Consider the following 21844-nt stretch of genomic DNA (forward strand, 5'->3'; position numbering starts at 1 on the left):
TTTTTTCCCCAGGAAAACCGTGGTGTGTCCCATCATCGATGTGATCAGTGATGACACCTTTGAGTACATGGCAGGCTCGGACATGACCTATGGGGGCTTCAACTGGAAGCTGAATTTCCGCTGGTATCCCGTTCCCCAGAGGGAGATGGACCGCAGGAAAGGGGACAGGACCCTCCCTGTCAGGTCAGTGCCCCTCCTTTCCCCAAAACCCCCCAAAATTCCCAACATTCCCCTGCTGATCTGAGGCAGAATGGAAGGGAAAACCCAAATCCCGGCGTGTCCTTGCTGCTGCAAATCCCAGTGCCCATCCCAATTCCCCCAGTCCCCATCCCAATTCCTCCAGTGCCCATCCCAATTCCCCAGTGCCCATCCCAATTCCTCCAGTCCCCATCCCAATTCCTCCAGTGCCCATCCCAATTCCCCAGTGCCCATCCCAATTTCCCCAGTGCCCATCCCAATTTTCCCTGTCCCCATCCCAATTCCCCCAGTCCCCAGCCCAATTCCCCCAATCCCCATCCCAATTTCCCCAATCCCCATCCCAATTTCCCCCAGTCCCCATCCCAATTTCCCCCAGTTCCCATCCCAATTCCCCCAGTTCCCATCCCAATTCCCCAGTGCCCATCCCAATTCCCCCAGTTCCCATCCCAATTCCCCAGTCCCCATCCCAATTCCCCCCAGTGCCCATCCCAATTTTCCCTGTCCCCATCCCCATCCCAATTCCCCAGTGCCCATCCCAATTTCCCCCAGTCCCCATCCCAATTCCCCCAGTTCCCATCCCAATTTCCCCAGTCCCCATCCCAATTCCCCCAGTTCCCATCCCAATTCCCCCAGTGCCCATCCCAATTCCCCCAGTTCCCATCCCAATTTCCCCAGTCCCCATCCCAATCCCCAGTGCCCATCCAATTTCCCAAGTCCCATCCAATTTCCCCAGTCCCCATCCCAATTTCCCCCAGTCCCCCCAATTCCCCCAGTTCCCATCCCAATTTCCCCCAGTCCCCATCCCAATTTCCCCCAGTCCCCATCCCAATTTCCCCCAGTTCCCATCCCAATTTCCCCCAGTCCCCATCCCAATTCCCCCAGTTCCCATCCCAATTTCCCCCAGTGCCCATCCCAATTTCCCCCAATTCCCATCCCAATATCCCCCAGTCCCCATCCCAATTCCCCCAGTGCCCAATTCCCCATGCCCATCCCATCCTCTTCCCAATGTTTGGGAATTCCAAAGATTTCTGCCTGTTCAGCTGCAATATTCAGGAATTCCGAGGATTTCTGCCTGTTCAGCTCCCTCTGTTAATTTTTTGCAAAGGGGTTTTTATTCTAATTTTTTTTATTATTTAAGACAAATATTCCAAAGGATTTCTGAACATTTTTGAGCTTTGAACCCCAGTGATTTACACTTAGCCCCATCACATTCTCTTCCCAATGTTTGGGAATGCCAAAGATTTCTTGCTTGTTCAGCTCCAAAGTTTGGGAATCCCAAAGATTTCTGCCTGTTCAGCTCCCTCTGTTAATGTGCTATAAACAGATTTTTATTCCAATTTTTGGAGGGATTTAAGGCAAATATTCCAAAGGATTTCTGAGCATTTTTGAGCTTTCAACCCCAGTGATTTGCACTTGGCCCCATCCCATCCTTTCCCCAATGTTCAGGAATTCCAGAGATTTCTGCCTGTTCAGCTCCAACCCTCAGAAATTCCAAAGATTTCTTTTTGCCCATCTCCAAAATTCAGGAATTCCAAAGATTTCTGCCTGTTCAGCTCCCTCTGTTCATTTACTGCAAATGGATTTTTATTCCCATTTTTTTGGGGGGGATTTAGGGCAAATACTCCAAATTATTTCTGAGCATTTTTGAGCCCTGTGATTTGCACTTAAATTCCTGGTTTGTTGCTTGGAAAATGGGATTGATAGTGGAGCACCCTGAGGGAAAAATGATCCAAGAGCATGTCCTGACCTCTTCCATTTAATTGCTGGAATCACAGAGTGGAACAAAACCTCTTAAATTGGAAATGGAGCTGAAAAGGGAACAAATGGAATCAATCCCTGGCCATGGGGTGTTTGCTCCAACAGCTGCTGGGGCTTCCTGCAAAATTCCAAAAGAGACCAAAAATAATTTCCTGAGTTGATGGAATGGATTGAAATCTGGGAAGGGGGAAGAATTCCAGTCCTGCAGGTGGATCAGTCCAGGGATGGAAGGGCAGGAAAAACCTTCCAAAATTGCTTCCAAAATTCCCATTTCTGTCCCTGGTTGTCCTGGAAAGGCTGGAATGAGGGAAGGGAGGATTTGGGGTTTATTCCCAAAAAAAGCAAGAAGAGATTTTCTGAGGAAAGAGCTTTGGAGCCACAGGAATTGTTTTATTCCTGATCCAAAATCTCCTCCCTGGGCCAGCAGCTCTTTATTAAAGCTCAGGTGTGCATGGAAATTGGGGAAATTAATTGGGAAATTGGGAAAATGAATTATCCTAATGAGCTGCTGAGCTCCATCCATCCTGGCTCTCCCAAATCCATTCCCAGGGATGGGGAATTTTCAAAGGAATGCAATCCCAGTCCTCATTTCCTCCCCTTGAAATGGAGCAGGGCTCAAAATTAATCCCAGCTCAGACACTGAATTGATTCTCAAAATTGATAAAGGCAAAAAAAGGGTTTTGTTTAATTCCTTTTGCTTTCCATCAGATTTTTTGCTGGAATTTTGGGGGATTCTCTGGGTAAAAAAGGAATTGGGAAGCAAAGGGGGCAGAGGGACAGATGTCACCTGTGCCACAGTTGTCACAAAGAGCTGAGAGGGGAGTGTTGGCGCTTTAGATTAAATCCAAAATTTCAGGTTTTGGTCCAGGAATTTCAGTCTTTGATCAGAGAATCCCAGAATTATGGAATTATTCATTTTTATAGATAGTTCCATGCTTTTGCCTCAGTTTTTGAAGCTGAAGGCACTCCAGGCTGGATTTAGAAATACTAAAAATGTGGATTAAGGTCCAGGAAATATTTTGTATAAATTAGGGGTTGGGAAGGAAAACACAGGATCAAATCCTAGGAAAAATGCAAGATCAGAAAACAGGAAAACCACAAGATTTAAAAATCAGGAATGTGTTAGGATCATGGAATTTCCTGAGCTGGAAGGGACCCCCAAGGACCATCAACCCACCCCTGGCCCTGCAAGACATCCCAAAAATACCCCAAATCCTCAAAATCCCCAAATCCCCCCCATGCCTGGGAACATCTTCCAAATGCTCCTGGAACTCTGGAGATCATTAACATGTTACTGATTGCATTGATATGATATGAATATCTTAATTATTAATAATTAAACTTCCAGTTGATTGCAGGTAATTAAGCCAGCAGGGATTGGTAATTGATGGTGGTGACTTTATTCCCAGAGTTTTGTGGGATTTGGTGGCTGGGATGGGATTTCCTGGGAAAAGCAGGATGAGGTGATTGCAGAATGGGCTGGGGTCAATCACAGCAATTCCCAGGTGATTCCACAGGGAAAAGATGCAGAACTGAGAAAAAAAAAATAAGATTACAGCTGAAAAACCACTGTAAGACATTTTATCTTCCCAATATTTTGGTGGAGGTGGTTTTCCAAGGAAAGCTCTGGTTGTGCCCCATTAAATTCACATCCCTGGAACATTCCTGCCTGCTGCATTCCCTTTTTCCCAGGAGCTGGGCTGGGAATTACTGAATTTTCCAGTGTGCACCTCAGCACTCCCAGCTTTGTTAGGAGGGATTTGGGAAGAGTTTCAGAACTCAAAGGACATTGGGGTCCTTTGGAGGAATCCAGGTCTGTGTGTCCAGTTCAGGTTCATCCTTCAAAATTTGCTCAAGGCTCAGGCTTGGAAAAAAAAAATGGGAAATTGTGTATCAAGGAAAGAGTGTCTCCATGTGGGGGAAGGAAGGAGGAGGAAGGGGAATGTTTGGATTAAATTAAATTCCATTTCATTTCATCTAGGGACACATCCCATGGTCCCAGGTTGTTCCAGCCTGGCCTGGGACATTCCAGAGGCAGCCAGATGGAATTCCATCCCAGCCAGGAATTCCCAATATCCCAATATCCCAACATCCCAATATCCCAACATCCCAGTATCCCAGTATCCCAATATCCCAATATCCCAATATCCCAATATCCCAATTCCCCAATACCCCAATATCCCAATATCTCAATTCCCAATATCTCAATATCCCAATTCCCAATATCCCAATATCCCAGTATCCCAATTCCCAATATCCCAGTATCCCAATATCCCAATATCCCAATATCTCAATTCCCAATATCCCAATTTCCCAATATCCCAATATCCCAGTATCCCAATATCCCAATATCCCAATATCCCAATACCCCAATATCCCAATATCCCAATATCCCAATATCCCAATATCCATTCCCTGTGTCCTGTCCCTCCATCCCTTGTCCCCTCTCCAGCTCTCCTGGAGCCCCTTTAGGTCCTGGAAGGTTTTCCTGGATCTTTCCCTTCTCCAGGGGAACATTCCCAGCTCCAGAGCTCTCCCCTAAGGGTCCCTCCCCAAATCCCACAGGTTTGGGGTTGGGATGAGCTGAGCCCCAACCCCTGGGGTTGTCCCCTGTGAAAATCTGGGATTTGGGATTGAGCTGTTTCATCCCAAATAAATCCCTGTGCTGGGAAATAGGGAAATCCTTTCCTTTTTTTTTTGGGAAACCCACCATGTTCTGGGGGAAGGGTTTCCAACCCTCCTAGCAGAGATTTTCCTGCTCCTTTGGTGCTGTTTTGGGTAAAGCTGAGCCATGAAATTCCTCCCAAACATTCCCAAGTGGATTTGAGCTGCTGCTTTCTCAGGAAACCCAAAATTCCACCCAGTTCACCCTTGGAATGCTCCTGAAATAATCCATGGAAACAGCAGGAAAATCCAGCCAAAATCATCTTTATTCCTCCTTGGAATGTGGCTGGGCCTGAGATCCATGAATTTTGGGATAGAACGGGAAAATCCAGTTAAAATTCTCCTTTTTTAGTTGTTTTCCACAGAATTCCTGTCTGGTGCTGTAGGGAAATGCTGAAGTGAAATGTGCTGAAAATTCCAGAGTGTCCAGACTTTAAAAAGTCTTTTTCCTTTCCATTCAACTCCTTCCACATTCCTAATTGGATTTGAGCTGCTGCTCGCTCAGGAAACCTAAAATTCCACCCAATTTATCCTCAGAATGGTCCTGAAATAATCCATGGAAAAGGCAGGAAAAGAGCAGGAAAATCCAGTCAAAATTGTCTTTATTTCACCCTGGAGTGTGGCTGGGCTTGAGCTCTGTGGATTTTGGGGAAGAGCAGGAAAAATCCATCAAAATTCTCTTTTCACACCTCCTGTTGCTTTTCCATCGAATTCCTGTGTGGTGAAATGTGCTGTGAATTTCAGAGTGTCCTTTGAAAAATCTTTTTTTTTTCCCTTTTAACTCCTCCCAAACATTCCTGATTGCATTTGAACTGCTGCTGGCTCAGGAAACCCAAAATTCCACCCTCAGAATTCTCCTGAAATAATCCATGGAAATGGGAGCAACCTTGGAGTGGGGCTGGGTCAAAACTGTGAATTTTGGGGAAAATCAGAAAAATCCAGCCAAAATCATCTTTATTCCTCCTTGGAGTGTGGCTGGGCTTGAACTATGTGGATTTTGGGGGAAGAGCAGGAAAAAATCCACTTAAAATTCTCCTTTTCTGGTTGTTTTCCATCGAATTCCTGTGTGGTGAAATGTGCTGTAAATTCCAGAGTGTCCTTTAAAAGGTCTTTTTTTCTTTCTTCTTTTCTTTTTTTTTTTTTTTTTTCCTGTTTTCCTCTGTTTTTTTCCTGTTTGTTTTCCCCCCAGGACCCCAACTATGGCTGGTGGGCTGTTTTCTATTGACAGGAACTACTTTGAAGAGATAGGAACTTACGATGCAGGAATGGATATCTGGGGTGGAGAGAATCTTGAAATGTCCTTTAGGGTAATTCCTGTTTTCCTTCCTTTTCTTTTCCCCCCAAAAAACAACCCAAATCCCCCCATTTGTGCTGTCATTCCTTCAGGGAGATCCTGCTTTAGCTGGCCTGCAAGTCATGGGTTAAATGGAATTTTTAAAATTTGGGGGAAACCCCCATTTTTGGGGTGTTTTGGGATTTTTTTTTTGCTGCATGGAATGTTTTAATATTGAGGGGTTTGCCCCTCCAAAATTCCGTGTATTTTAATCATTCCTTCGTGGAAGAAAAATGTGGAAATTTGATGCGAATTTATGTTAAAAAATTAGATGTTTTGGGAATGGTGACATCATGGACTTGCAGGTTCTGGCTGGAATTCTGGGTTTGTGCCAAGGAAATTCCATATCCTGCAGAAAATGCTGATTTTTCCTGCTGGGGTAGGTGTGAGGGAAATGCATCCAGTTCTTTGGATGGGAAGGAAAAGTGAGAAATTGAGGCTGGGATAAGGAATGGTTGGGAAGGATGTTGGGAATGGCTTGGAAGTGTCACAATTTTGGGATTTAGTGATGGGAATAACCCCCAGCACATCCTGGGAATGCCCTTCCCCCCTTTTCCTGCCTTTTCCATTTTCCTTGCCAGGAATCCCTTTGAAGATTTTTAGGGAATGGATTTTTCCAGGGAAAACCAGCTGGGAATCAGAAAACTTTTCCAGGCTATTCCTCTTTCCTTTGCAGGAAAATCAAAGGGTTCAGTTCCCCTCCTGAGCCTGGATGCTCCAAATGAGGAGATTCCCACATTTTTTTCCTGGTTTAACCCCTAAAATTCCTCCTTGGATGTGCCAAGACTCTGGTGCAGGAATTCTTTTCCTTGGTTTTCCATGTTGGTCAAGAGATCCCTGGAGCAGGGAGAGCCAGGCACTGTTCAAACATTCCAAATTTGCCTCTCCCACCCTAAACCAGTGAATTAATGGGGTGAGGGATGGGAATAAATTGGGATATTGCCATGGGAAGGCCAGGGGATCACCTGTTTATTGGGATTGAGAGCTTTGGAAACTGAAAATCCAGGGATTATTTTTGTGTGAGTTTATCAGGGATAACAAAGGGTTCAAATCCCAGCTGAGGGAACAAATCCATGGGAAATGGGGAACCAGGAGAGCTGAGGGATCAGGGAGGTTCCTCCCTGCCCTTATCCAGCAGGATTTGGGAATATTTCCTGTCAGGAAAAGCCTGGGAGCAAATCCTGGGGTGGGATTGGAGAGAGGCACAGGGATGTCCCTGGAGCTGTTCTTGCATCCAGGATTTTATCCCCAAAGGGAGGGAAGAGATTTGGGATTGGTTCAGAATAATAAAAATAAATCCCACCAAAAAAAAAAAAAAAAAAAAAAAAAGTCCCCAAAAAATAAATACTCCAAAAAATAAATCCTCCCAAAAATAAATTCCCACCAAAAAAAAAAAAAAAAAAAAATTGCCAAAACATAAATCCCCCCAAAATAATCCCTGCCCCATATATTGTGAATTTAAGAACCCTCCCAAATGTTCTCCTGTGCCTTTGTTTTTCCTGGATCACACCTGCCTCGTCTGCATCCAGCTCCAGCATCATCCCAAAGAATAATTAAAAGGATTTCCAGCTTTTTTTCTCTCAGAGGCATTTCCAGGAGGAGCATCCATGGGGTATAATTTGATTATTTTGGGGAAATCCATGTTTTTTCTTTTGGGAAAATCTATGTTTTTTCTTTTGGCTGCTTCTTGTTGCTGATGCTGATTGACTCCTTTTAAGAATGTCTTTTAATGAGGGAAAAATAATAATAATTCCTGCCAGGAATCTCTTACAGCTCCAGGGGTTTTCCTTAGCCAAGGAAAACCTGATTTATTCCTAAACTTTATTTTTATTTATGGAATTACTGGCATTTTTAGTGTTCTGTTAAATTCTGCAAGTGGTTTTATGCCCTGAAAGCTCGATGCTCTGAAAGGAATTCCCATGGCTTTGGAAAGGGAATCGAAAATAATTTGTCCATCAGAAAAGAAAATTCCTTTGAGATTATCCCATAGGATAATCCAGGCAGGGCTGGGAAAGGGAATGTGAGCTCTGAGCAGGGTAGGATGGGGTTTGTTTGGGATTTCTGGCACTGCTGGAAGTGCAGAGAGGAGAGGAAAAGGGAATTTCCCCAGGGGTGTGACAGAACTGAGTTGTCCTGAACTCTGGAATTCCTGCTTGGGCTGTTTGGGAATTGTGACAGGGAATTCCTTTAGAACCCAGCTGGAATCTTGGCTCTGGATCTGGGCTGGGAGATGGGAATGTTCCCCTGGAGAGGGGATGAATCCAGGAGAGCTCAGAGCCCCTGGCAGGACCCAAAGGGGCTCCAGGAAAGCTGGAGAGGGGACAAGGGGTGGAGGGACAGGACACAGGGAATGGGGGATGGAAATTGGGAATTGGGAATTCCCAGAGCAGCTGTGGCTGCCCCTGGATCCCTGGGAGTGTCAAAGGCCAGGCTGGAATAACCTGGGATGGTGGAATGTATTCCCTCTGTTGATTGGGATGGGATTTAATTCCCTTCCCAATGCAAATCATTCCAGGATTCTGGGATTTATCCATGAATCCCTGACAGAAACACTCCTGTCTGGGATTAATTTTCCTTGTGAAGTGTCCAAGGCCAGGTTGGAGCAGCCTGGGATAGTGGAAGGTGTCCCTGGGTGGACTGGGATGGACTGGGATGGATTGAGGTGGTGGGAGGTGTCCCTAGATGGATTTGGGATGGATTTGGGATGGATTTGGGATGGGATTTTATATCCCATTCCAGGATTCCCTGACTCCCTGCAGTCACAGCAGTGAGGAATGAATGCATTCCATGTGTGGGGAGCAGATCCCTGAAATCCCACAATTCCTAGCCAGAGTGGGGACTTTTGGAAAGCAGTCACATTCCCAGGGAACATCCCACATTTGTTTGGGATTTAAAAAAAATATTGAAAAATCCCTTTTCCTGAGAAGAGTGTTCAGGTTCCCCCCACATCCAATCCCAGCTGGCACAGGGAGCAGATTGCTCCAAGGAGAGCCAAAAATTGTGTCCAGAAATTTGAGATTTTAAAAATGGTGCAGTGGGAGGAATTTTCTGCCAGCTGGAATGGGAAGACAGCAAGGGAATGCTGGGGTTTGGGATGGAGGGTGCCTCAGAGTGTGTGTCCTCCTTCCTGGCATGTCCAGTTATTCCAGATTGCTCCATGAGCAAATCCCTGCTGAATATTTTGGGGTTTCTTCCCTGGTGCGTATTTGGGGTTATTCCATGGAACTATTTGGGATTATTCCATGGAATTTTTAGGGATTATTCCATGGAATTATAACAGGTTATTCCATGTTCCCAAGTTGTTCCATGAGCATGTCCTAGGTGAATATTTGGGATTTATTCCTTGTTGTATATTTGGTGTTATTCCTTGGTATTATTTGGGATGATTCCATTTAATTAATTGGGGTCATTCCATGGGATTATTTGGGGTTATTCCATGGAATTGTTCAGGGTTTTTCCATTACGTTATTTGGGGTCATTCCATGAGACTCTTTGGGGTTATTCCATTGTGTTATTTAGGGATATTCCATGGAATTGTTTGGGGTTATTCCATGGAACTATTTGGTGTTATTCCATTGAATTAATTGGGATCATTCCATGGAATTATTTGGGGTTATTCCATGGAATTAATTGGGAACATTTCATGAAATTATTTGGGGTTATTCCATGGAATTATTTGGGGTTATTCCATGCTCCCAGGTTGCTCCATGAACACATCCCTGGGTATATTTGGGATTTTTCCATGTTCCCTCAGGAATTCCTTGGTACCCCTCATCCTGGACTTCCCTCAAGTTAAAACTGGGATATTTTGCTGCTGATTCCACAGAATCCATCCCTCCTCATTCTCAAGGAATTCTCGAAATGGAGGGAGACCTAATTAGCTAAAACTGCTTTAGTTGCCATGGGAACACAGGTCCATGTCAAGGAGCCTCTCTTGAAATGGAGAATGTAAACCCCCTCTTCCAAATTATTATAATTTTGAAATTAAGGGGCTCTCAGGCAAAGATATGGGAATAGGAATAACAGTTCTTTACTAGGAAAATTAAAATAGAAATGCAGTATTACACAGAACAATCCCAACCCTGCCAGAGTCAGAATCCAAGCTGGCACAGTCAGTCAGTCAGGGTGGTGGCACAGTCCCATTCCATGGTGCTGCATCCTCCTGCAGGGGCAGATGTGGCTCAGCTGGAGCAGTGCTCCTGGAGAAGGGGCAGTTTCCTCTGAAGGTGCAGGGATGATGTGGGAGGGTCTGGTTTTCCTCTGGGATCCAGTGGGAAAGGTGCTCTGGTGTTCCAAATCTCAGTTTTTCTCTGGGTAGGAAAGGCTTGGCTCCTGCCCTGGCTGGAGCATCTCCCAGTGGGATGATGGAATTTTATCAGCCATGCACTGGGACTCAGTGGCCATGAACAGGAGATATCTCCTGGAGGGAGGATGGGCTGTGGGAAGATAAAGATGATTGCCCAGCTGGTTTAAAGATGGCCATTAGCAGAGAATGTGTGCCAGGAGATCAGGGGCACTGCCACACCCAGTTTGTAACAATGGCCCATTAACAGGAGATATCTCCCACAGGGATAAGAATCGCTGCCACACCCAGTTTTTAACAATGGCCCATTAACAGGTGATACCTGCTGGATGAAGGGTGGGTCATGGGAAAGGTAAAGATGATTGCCCAGCTGGTTTAACAGATGGGATGGAACACACACTGCTGGGCACATCCTGTATTGTAACCCAAGACATTGGGGCTGTTTTCCTCCATGTTTTCCGTGTTCCCATTGCAGATCTGGCAGTGTGGAGGCTCCCTGGAGATTGTCACCTGCTCCCACGTGGGACACGTGTTCCGCAAGGCCACTCCCTACACCTTCCCGGGCGGAACCGGCCACGTCATCAACAAGAACAACCGCAGGCTGGCCGAGGTCTGGATGGATGAGTTCAAGGATTTCTTCTACATCATCTCCCCCGGTACGGTTGGGTTTGGGGGCAGCTCGTGGCCTGGAATGCTTCCTGAAAAAAGGGGAACTGGAAATTGTGGAGTTGTGGAGGTGTTTGGGTTGGGAAAGTTCTCTGAGATCTTTGAGTCCAACCATTCCCAGCACTGTCCCTGTCCCCAGTGTCACATCCCCAGGGTTTTACATCCCTGCAGGGATGGGATTCCACCTGAGCCCCCTTTCCATGAAGGAATTGTCCCCAAACCCACCCTGCCCTCCCCTGGGGCTGTTCCCTCTCCTCCTGTCCCTGTCCCTGTTCCCAGATCCCAAATCCCCCCGGCTGTGCCCTCCTGGCAGGGAATTCCAGAGAGGGAAAAGATCCCTCGGGATCCTCCTTTGCTGCAGCCTCAGCCCCTTCCCATTTCCCTCAGGAATTCTCCATCCCTTCCCATTTCCCTCAGGAATTCTCCATTCCCTTCCCATTTCCCTCAGGAATTCTCCATCCCTTCCCATTTCCCTCAGGAATTCTCCATCCTTTCCCATTTCCCTCAGGAATTCTCCATCCTTTCCCATTTCCCTCAGGAATTCTCCATCCCTTCCCATTTCCCTCAGGAATTCTCCATCCTTTCCCATTTCCCTCAGGAATTCTCCATCCTTCCCATTTCCCTCAGGAATTCTCCATCCTTTCCCATTTCCCTCAGGAATTCTCCATCCTTTCCCATTTCCCTCAGGAATTCTCCAGCCCTTTCCCATTTCCCTCAGGAATTCTCCATCCTTTCCCATTTCCCTCAGGAATTCTCCAGCCCTTTCCCATTTCCCTCAGGAATTCTCCAGCCTCTTCCCAGCTCAATTCTCTTCCCTGGCCATGCTCCAGCCCCTCAGGATCTGTTTTGTCAGGAAGAACCCAGTTCATTCCTAAAATCCCCAAGGAATCCAAGGGAAGGACAGCAGAGGTCACAGCTGGAGAGCAGGAACCCTTTGGAGCACAACACCCGGAATTTTCTTCCCCACATTTTTCAGAGAGCACTCGTGGCCTATGGAAATGTCAGTGCTATTTTATCATGGGTTGATTTTCCCATTTTCCCATCTTCAAACTCCCTTCCCAATGAAATTCCTTGGCAGCAGAATCAATTTCAATTTTCCCTGGCAACCCAATAATACCTGCACGGGTTTTGTGCTGCTTCTCCTGCACGATTTCCTGGTGTTATCCCTCACCTGTTCCAGCTGAATTCCTGCTCTTTCAGTACTTTGGTTTTTCCACAGGCTGCTCCAGCACTTTGATTTTTTTCCCAAAGGTTTAAGGTATCAGAAACCAGCATTTAATCCCAGCTGGAAGGAATCTCTGGGATTCTGTGTGGCTGCACAGGATGAGCTCATAGAATATTCCCAATCCATCCTGGAAATCCCTTAACAAGCCAGGAAATTTAAATTTTAAATTTGTCTGTGCTCATTTTAAGTGTCCAGTAACAGTGTAAAAAATACATATATTTATGGATCTCTGCCTTGTGGATTTTGTTTCATCAATTTTTAAGGAATCTGTTTCTTTAAAACAGAAAAATTAGGATGAAATGCCAGCCTGTTTTTTATATTTATTTTGAGGCTATTCCTTGTTTTTCTGTGAGGGAAAAACTGTTTTTTCCCTCTGGAATGAGCCCAAATCAGCTGGAATTTAGTGCTCCTAGAAGTGCCCTCTCCTCTTCCCAGTTACACATTCCCAGGATTTTGGATACAAAATTCCAGCAGAGGTCCCTTGGAGAAAATTGGATTGCAAGGAAAGGGTGGAGTTAGGTCACTGCCAGTGACAAGGGTTTGTAATCCAAAATTTCAGTCATGGGGATGAATTTGGGAATAGGTGGTCTTTGTATTCCCTGATCTCTCCCCAAGTTATTTATTAATACCTGTATTAATTAATATATAAAATATAGTGAGGTGGTTCCCCAGCATTAAAAGGAAATGGAGGAAAAAGGGAAATAAAAATTAAATTTTCATGGAAATTCTCAATGAAAAAAGGTAGGAAATAATAGATTTTTTTTAAAATAGGGCATCCCTAAATATACATAAAAAATCCTAAATATTTTTAATCTGCCTTTTGATCCTTTCCCCTTCCTATTAATGAGGAAAAGGGAGATCTCTGGCTGATTCTCTGGGAGAACAAAGGGATTAATGAGGGCTCTGTTCTCCTCCCCTCATCCTCTGGGAGTGATTCATCCATTCCTGAGCAGATCCCAGGAGAGGAGCAGGGCTGCTCCCAGTGGCAAATTGAACTCACAGCATAATAAGGGGAACACCTCTAATTACATCCCAAATTAAAAGTCTGGTTCCCTGGGAAAATAGAATTTTGCTGGAGGAGAGCCCAGCTCTCATTTTTGGGATCTTGAGCATATTTTTAATTGGTGCCTTCCCCTGTTTTTGAGCTGAGTCAGAGTTTTTAATAAATCCAAGATACAAGCTGGATTAAAAAAAAACCCAAAAACAATAACAACAACAACAACAAAAAACCAACAGGAAAAAAAAAATCCCAAAGCAGTGAGGAAAACTTCCCTTTTGGGTTTAGTGCAAGCCTGAATTAAGAAGGAATTGGAGTTTTCCTTGGGAAGAGCCTGGCTCAGGTCCTGCAGCTCATGAGCCAAATAATCCAGGAAGGTTTCAGAAATCCCAGAAATCCTGGATACACTTCAGAAGGGATTAAAGGATTAAATTCCTTTTCTTGGGAAAGAGAGGAAATGGGTGAATGTGGAGATTCCGTGCATGGGTCCAATGAGGTTCAGATGATCCTGGGAGAGGAAACTGGGAGGGATTTTTCCTCCTAAATCCCAGCAAATCCTCACAATTTGTCTGTCTGCACAAAAAATTCTTCCCTGCCTGTGTGGGAGGGCAAAAAGTGGGATTGGGATCTGTTAGAACCCTAGTCACTGAAAATTTTAAACTTTCTATGCTAATAAGCACTAACCTTCCAAAATCCACCAAATTTAACCTAAAGGCATAAAAACAGCTTCCAAAATTAAATAATAAAACTGTAAATACATAATTTAAATAAAAGTATATCTGTATCACATAATAAAAAACTTTTAAAGTTTTAAAATGTAATAATATATATAAAACAAAAATTAAAAAAAAATTATAACAAAAACTAGTCCTTCTTCTTCACCTTCTTCTTCATAAATTTCAATACTATTATATAGTTAAATAAAAAAATCCGCATTGCAAACCACAAATAATTAGTTATTAAGTTAAAAATAAAGGAGGAGCTGGAGGTGGCTCCAGGATTTTCCCTAAAATGTTTGATGGGCTCTTGTCTCACCATTCCAAGGGTGATAAATGTGGATTATGGAGATGTTTCCATCAGGAAATCTCTGTGGGGGAGCTGGAGGTGGCTCCAAGATTTTCCCCAAATGTTTGATGGGTTTGAAGGGTTGATGGGCTCTTGTCTCACCATTCCAAGTGTGGAGAATATGGATTATGGGGATGTTTCCATCAGGAAAGCACTGTGGGGCAGCTGGAGGTGACTCCAAGATTTTCCCCAAATGTTTGATGGGTTGATGGGCTCTTGTCTCACCATTCCAGGGATGATAAATGTGGATTATGGAGACATTTCCATCAGGAAAGCTCTGCAGGGGAGCTGGAGGTGACTCCAAGATTTCCCCCAAATGTTTGATGGGTTTGATGGGGTTGATGGGCTCTTGTCTCACCATTCCAGGGGTGGTGAAGGTGGACTATGGAGATGTTTCTGTCAGGAAAGCCCTGAGGGAGAGCCTGGGCTGCAAACCCTTCTCCTGGTACCTGGAGAACGTTTACCCCGACTCGCAGATCCCGCGGCGCTACTACTCACTGGGAGAGGTACGGGAAAAAACGGGAGAGGGAGACCAGGAGAGGGGGAAACCAGGAGAGGGGGAGACCAGGAGATGGGGGAGACCAGGAGATGGGGAAGCCAGGAGATAGATGGGGGAGACCAGGAGATAGATGGGGGAGACCAGGAGATGGGGGAGACCAGGAGATGGGGGAGATCAGGAGATGGGGGAGACCAGGAGATGAGGGAGATCAGGAGATGGGGGAGACCAGGAGATGAGGGAAATCAGGAGATGGGGGAGATCAGGAGATGGGGGAGACCAGGAGATAGATGGGGGAGACCAAGAGATGGGGGGACCAGGAGATGAGGGAGACCAGGAGATGGGGGAGACCAGGAGATGGGGGAGACCAGGAGATGGGGGAAACCAGGAGATGGGGGAGACCAGGAGATAGATGGGGGAGCCAGGAGATGAGGGAGACCAGGGGATAGATGGGGGAGACCAGGAGATGGGGGAGACCAGGAGATGGGGGAGACCAGGAGATGGGGGGAAACCAGGAAATGAGGGAGACCAGGAGATGGGGGAGACCAGGAGATGGGGGAGACCAGGAGATGGGGGAGACCAGGAGATAGATGGGGGAGACCAGGAGATAGATGGGGGAGACCAGGAGATGGATGGGGGAGACCAGGAGATGGATGGGGGAGACCAGGAGATGGATGGGGGAGACCAGGAGATGGGGAGACCAGGAGATGGGGGGAGACCAGGAGATAGATGGGGGAGACCAGGAGAGGGGAGACCAGGAAATAAAGGAAATCAGGAAATAAAATAAACCAGGAATTGCAGAAAACCAGGAGAGAAAGGAAACCAGGAAATGAGAGAAACAAGGAATTGTAGGAGACCAGGAGTGCAGGAAACCAGGAATTAAGAGAAACCAGGAAATGAGGGAAACCAGGAAATAAACCAGGAAATAAACCAGGAATTGCAGACAACCAGGAAAGAAAACAAACCAGGAATTGCAGGAGACAAGGAAGCAAAGCAAATCAGGAACTAGAGGAAACCAGGAATGGAGTAAACCAGGAATTAAAGGAAATCAGAAACAGAGCAAACCAGGAATTAAAAGCAATCAGTAAGTGCAGGAAACCCAGAGTACAACACACCAGTTGTGTTGCAAAGCAAGAACTGGAAACCAGTAAGTCCAGGAAACCAGAAACTACAACAAAGCAGGAAGTCTTGGAAAGCCAAGAAAGAAGAAACCAGTAAGAACTGGAAACCAGTTAGCAAAGGAAAGCAATCTTACAGGTGACCAGTAACTACAACAAACCAGCAAGGAAAGAAAACCAGTAAGTAGAGGAAACCAGTGAGGAAATACACCAGTAAGTACAGGAAACCAGTAAGTAAAGGAGATCAGCAGTGCAGGGAACCAGTAAATAAAGGGAACCAGTAGTAGAGGAAAACAGTGAGTAAAGGAAAAAACCAGTAGTACTGGAAACCAGTTAGTAAGGAAAACCAGTAAATCAGGACACCAGTAACTACAGCACCCCAGCAGTACTAGAAACCAGTAAGTAAAGGAATTTAGCAATTCAGGAAACCAGTAAAGGGAGCCAGTAGTAGAGGAAACCAGTGAGTAAAGGAAAAACCTGTAGTGCAGGAAACCAGTAAGAACTGGAAACCAGTTAATAAGGAAAACCAGTAAATCCAGGACACCAAGAATTGCAGGAAACCAGTAAATAAAGGAATTACAGGAAACCAGGAGGTGTCTGGAGCCCGTGGATCCATTCCCAAGGGGATGAGCTTTGGGGCCAAGCCTCAGGTGCTGGAGTTCCCTCCTTGTCTCTTTATCCTCTTGGTTCCTTATTTCTCTTTATTTCTATTTTTAAAGTCCTTTTCAAGAAGTTGCTGTTCCAAACATATTTCCCTTCAAAATCTCCCTTTAAATCAAGTGTCTATTCCAAACGTTCACCAGGCAAATTTATCTCCCAGATGGAGCAGGAGATTGGAAAAGTGAAGGTTGGGATTCATGTTTTGACACAATGAATATGCAGCCCTTGAGGGGAACCTTCCATCATCATTTATTGCTTAGAAAGAGACTAAAAATGGCTTTTTTTGGATTTTTTTTTTGGAAGGAATGTTTGGTCACGGAGTGTTTTCCAGCCTGGAGCTGAGGATCATGGGCATTCCTGGGAATCCCAAACTCCTGGGACCACCAGGAGCTGGAAATTCTTTCAAATTCAACAAATTCACAGCTAAAAATATTGCATTGAGTAGTTCCTCTGCTGTCTTTTAAAAGCTCTGGGATGGGTTTGATGTTGGTGGAATAACAATCAAAGGATTTGATGGTGGAATAACAATCCTGGAATAACACTCCAAGGAACAAATGGCTTTTTTTTTGACATCCAGGGAAGCAATTTCCCATTGAAAATTGCCATTGTAGGCAGGAATAAAAGCACTGAAGGATTCCAGGTTTAATCCTGCCAAAATAAAGGGAAATGGGGATTTCCAGCGAGGAAAGGACTTGTCTAGGGAATGTCAAATAAAGTGGGATATTGGCGCATTGTCAGGCTGGAAAATGGGATGAGGAAGGCAGAAAATAGTGATTAAAACACCTGATTTGTGCAGTGTGGCCTCAGTTCCCATGGAAACAGCAGCTCAGGCAGGAGCTGGGAATTCAAGCCCTGCTTGGATGTTCCAGCAGAGCAGGAAAAGGGAATTAAAGCCCAGCGAGCAACAGGGAAATGGAGAATTTTTAGAGCATTAGAATTGTGGTTTTTGGATATTTTCCTGCCTTTCATTAGAGATTTAGGCAGGATTTGTTCTGTCCAAGCTGGAGCAGCATCATTAGTCCATAAATGATCCATGCCCTGCCCTGGATGGCTCCTCCTGGGCTCAGATCCAAGGGAGAATGGTGGAAATCAAAGGTGAGCAGCACCAGGCTCAAACTGCATCTCCCAAGTGGGTATTTTGTTATTTTCTGGGATGAACAGGCAGGAAAAAAAATGGGGATTTTAACAGAATTGGGATAATCATTCTGAATTCTCTGATGGAATAGTCAGAGGTGTTCCTGGCCATGGATGAGTTTTGAGGCCACTTCAACCCCCAAACCATTCCATGACAATTTGGGAATGGGATCTGCTTACAAATTGCAAATTTCTGCACAAATCTGGCAGGTCCAGGGAGTATTTTAAGGAATATTTAATCTCTTTCTTTTTTTCAGATCAGGAATGTTGAAACCAACCAGTGCTTGGACAACATGGGCCGCAAGGAGAATGAAAAAGTGGGATTTTTCAACTGCCACGGCATGGGAGGGAACCAGGTAAATAAAAACAGGGGGAAAAGTGGATTATTTGTCCAATAATTCCTTCAGATTTTTAAAAATATCTCTTTCAGCTCTATTTTAGATTTTGTGAGAAGGTAATATCAAAATAATCACTGAAAATACCAAAATATTTTCAATTTTTAGCTGAAGGGTTTTAAGGGGACTCAACCATTTCCTTCAGTTTCAGCTCCAAATTTTGGGGGAATATTGGTGCCTATCCATGAGAAATATCCCAGTGAATATATTGAATAGAATCCTGCTGTCATTTCATAATAAATTTAACATTCCAGACGTGAACATTAGGAAATTAGATCAGGAATTTGAATTTCTTTCGGTGAAAGATGGAATGGAGCAAGAATCTCCATAAATGTGGCTGGATCCATCTATTCTAAAATTGTGCAGGGAAAATAAATATCCAGGATATTCGTAGAAGTTTGAGTTCTTCAGTGGAATTCCAGTAGTGGGGGACTGGGGGGGTTTCATTCGGAGGGGCTGGATAGGGAGGAGAAAAGTGGGTGGAATTCTTGGTCTTGTGACTCTGGGTTGATTAGAATAAAATTTGCATATTCCAGTGGATATTCAAATTAGCAGGGCTGCTCCAGATGGGGTTTGGCATGTAAATTATAATTAAGGGACTTGTAAGCATATTTTAAATTAATTCTATTTTAATTAATTAGATTTTTTTATTATTTATGTGCAAAAGTTTCTGGGGTGAGCTCTGGTATTCCAGAACCCACATTCCTGGTGGAAAGGCTGGGATGCTCCATGTTCCCATTCCTGATTTACCCTGCAGGTTCATCCCAGCTCCTGCCATCTCCTCCTGGCACTTCCCCCATCCTCACTGGAGCCCCATTTTGCTGCTTTTTGGGTTGGAAAACTTTCCCCTTCTTTAATTCAGATTGATTTCTCCAATGGAAAACCTTTCCCTTCTTTATTTCCCATTAATTCCTCCAATGGAAAACCTTTTGAGTCCCCTGAATCCCAATGGATTTCTCCAAATAGAAGATTCCAGCAACCTTTCCATTCTTGAATTCCAATGCATTTCTCCAATGAAAAACCTTTCCATTCTTGAATTCCAATGGATTCCTCCAATGGAAAACCTTTCCATTCTTGAATTCCAATGGATTCCTCCAATGGAAAACCTTTCCATTCTTGAATTCCAATGGATTTCTCCAGTGGAAAACCTTTCCCTTATTTAATTCCGATAAATTTCTCCAATGGAAAATCTTTCCTTTGCATTCCCCTGAATTCCAATGGAAAATCTTCCCTTTCTTTAATTGCTATGAATTCCCCCAATGGAAAACCTTTCCATTCTTGAATTCCAATGGAATTCTCCAATAGAAAATTCCAGCAACCTTTGCATTCTTGAATTCCAATGGATTCCTCCAATGGAAAACCTTTCCATTCCCCTGAATTCCAATGGATTTCTCCATTGGAAAACTTTTCCATTCCCCTGAATTCCAATGGATTCCTCCAATGGAAAACTTTTCCATTCCCCTGAATTCCAATGGATTCCTCCAATGGGAAACCTTTCCCTTATTTAATTCTGATAAATTTATCCAATGGAAAATCTTTCCTTTCCATTCCCCTGAATTCCAATGGATTCCTCCAATGGGAAACCTTTCCATTCCCCTGAATTCCAATGGATTCCTCCAATGGGAAACCTTTCCATTCCCCTGAATTCCAATGGATTCATCCAATGGGAAACCTTTCCATTCCCCTGAATTCCCATGGATTCCTCCAATGGAAAACCTTTCCATTCCCCTGAATTCCAATGGATTCCTCCAATGGGAAACCTTTCCATTCCCCTGAATTCCAATGGATTCCTCCAATGGAAATCTTTTCCATTCCCCTGAATTCCAATGGATTCCTCCAATAGAAAATTCCAGCAACCTTTGCATTCTTGAATTCCAGTGGATTCCTCCAATGGGAAACCTTTCCATTCCCCTGAATTCCCATGGATTTCTCCAACGGAAGGTTCCAGCTCCCGGGCCAGCCCGGGGTCGCTCCCAGGGCTGGGTTTGGAGTTCCCAGCCCTTTCCCAGCCCCGCTGTCTGTTCCAGGTGTTTTCCTACACGGCAGACAAGGAGATCCGCACGGACGATCTGTGCCTGGACGTGTCGCGGCTCAACGGCCCCGTCCTCATGCTCAAGTGCCACCACCTGAGGGGGAATCAGCTCTGGGAATACGATGCCGAGGTACCCGGGCCTGGGGGAGGCTCTGGGACAATCCCAGAGGATGGGAAAGCATTCCAGGGTTGTGGAGTCCCAGCTGTGCCCTTGTTCCCTGAGTGCCAGCTCCGGGAATTCCCATGGCGCGCCAGGGATGTGGATCCGAAATTCCTTAGGAATTCTAATCCCTGAGCTCCCTTTCCATGGATATTTATTTACATTTTTACACAGAAAAAGAGGTAACAAAGAAAAATAGTTAAACTCAAAATTAGTTATAGGAAAAAAAACCCCCACCCACTTCTCTGCATTAGAGAGCACTTCTCTGTTCTTTCAGCAGAAGAATACGGAATTTAATATGTGCATTTTTAGAAAGGGAGAGCACTCTTTAATACATAAATATAATACAGAGTAAGGATTACTAATGATTATGAGAAGGTACACAATCAGGAGACGAAGGCTTAAAATTTTATGCTAGAGAAATGTAAAAGTCAGTGGAAGATGTACCCTGGATTCATTTAAGACCCTTTGCAATTCCTGCTGCTGTTCACACACACACAGAGGTTCCAGCTCCAATTCCCGGGGAAATCCTCCTGGAATTCACCCAAATCCATGTTTCCATCTCACTTCACAATTCCCACAGGGATTTCCATTCACTCCAAGTGCCACTTCCTGGAATTCCTTGGACACTTCCACTCCAAACTTCTCTGGGCAGTTCCAATCCCTGAGCTCCCTTTCCATGGGGAAATTCCTGGCTGGAAAAACCCTCCCAGGTCATCAAGTCCAAGCTGTGCCCCAACCCCAGGCACATCCAGGAATTCCTTGGGCACCTCCAGCCTTCCTGCCAAAGGCTGGAATTCCTCCAGTAAAATACACACAGGGAATGTGCTGGTTTTCCCCTGAACTGAGCAGATTTTCCTGGGAATTGTGTAAAACCCAGCTCAGCCATGAGATGGAGCTCCTAAAACAGGAATGCTCCGTGATTTTATGGCATCTCCAAGGATTGGCTGCTTGTTCTCCTGGAAAACATCCCATTGCATTCCCTGTCCCTGGATTTATTGAGCAAATCTTTTTATTACTAATTTCCCTTGGAATATTCAGATTTCAGCTGCCCATTTTCCCTTTCATTTCATTATTGCTCTTAATTATATATTAATTAGTGTATTATTAACATCGAAACATTCCTAATATCCAGGATTTTTATTCCCAAGAAAACAACCTGTTTTGATATTCCATTTTTTTTTTTTTCACTGGAGAAACAATTGCAGGATATTTCCTGAATCCCTTGTATTCGTTAATTTGATTTTCCAGGAATTGCACTATTTTTTTTCCTTTCCCTGCTTATTCAGAAATTGCAGGTTTTAGGGAATTTTTAGGAATTCTGGCTTGGTAATGGATGACAGGGCCACAGCTGGACATGAAATAATCCTAAAAATGGATTTTAATGGAATTTTCTATGATTTCCTGCTATTATTATTTTTTTTTTATAATTTTCTAGTTTACTTAGTGGTATTTAAACATTGAATAAATTCCAGGCTCCCATGCCTGGTGATTCCCATTGTGATGTCCAGGGAAACCTCTGGATGTGGAGAGGGATGAAATCTTGGGATGTGAGATGCACGAAGGAACCCAGGGAAAAAATAAAGTTGGGAAATGTGTCAGAGCTGATAGGAAGGAGTTGAATTCCTTGTGGATGGATG

At 44.6% G+C, this 21844-nt stretch overlaps 1 protein-coding gene across 1 annotated transcript in view; it reads left to right on the forward strand.

The window, feature by feature from the left end:
• The window catches only part of GALNT13 (polypeptide N-acetylgalactosaminyltransferase 13), a gene marked incomplete at its 3' end in the record, with an annotated part of 49156 nt that overhangs the window by 21359 nt on the left and 5953 nt on the right, over positions 1-21844 (forward strand). Inside the window, exons 8-13 of the mRNA XM_079311050.1 lie at positions 13-183; positions 5810-5927; positions 10732-10912; positions 14576-14715; positions 17875-17973; positions 20040-20174. Of these exons, the coding sequence (XP_079167176.1) occupies positions 13-183; positions 5810-5927; positions 10732-10912; positions 14576-14715; positions 17875-17973; positions 20040-20174 (844 nt within the window). The remainder of the gene's footprint in view (positions 1-12; positions 184-5809; positions 5928-10731; positions 10913-14575; positions 14716-17874; positions 17974-20039; positions 20175-21844) is intronic.

This window comes from Erithacus rubecula (genome assembly GCF_903797595.1).
Source record: "Erithacus rubecula genome assembly, chromosome: 8".
NCBI classification, from domain to species: domain Eukaryota; kingdom Metazoa; phylum Chordata; class Aves; order Passeriformes; family Muscicapidae; genus Erithacus; species Erithacus rubecula.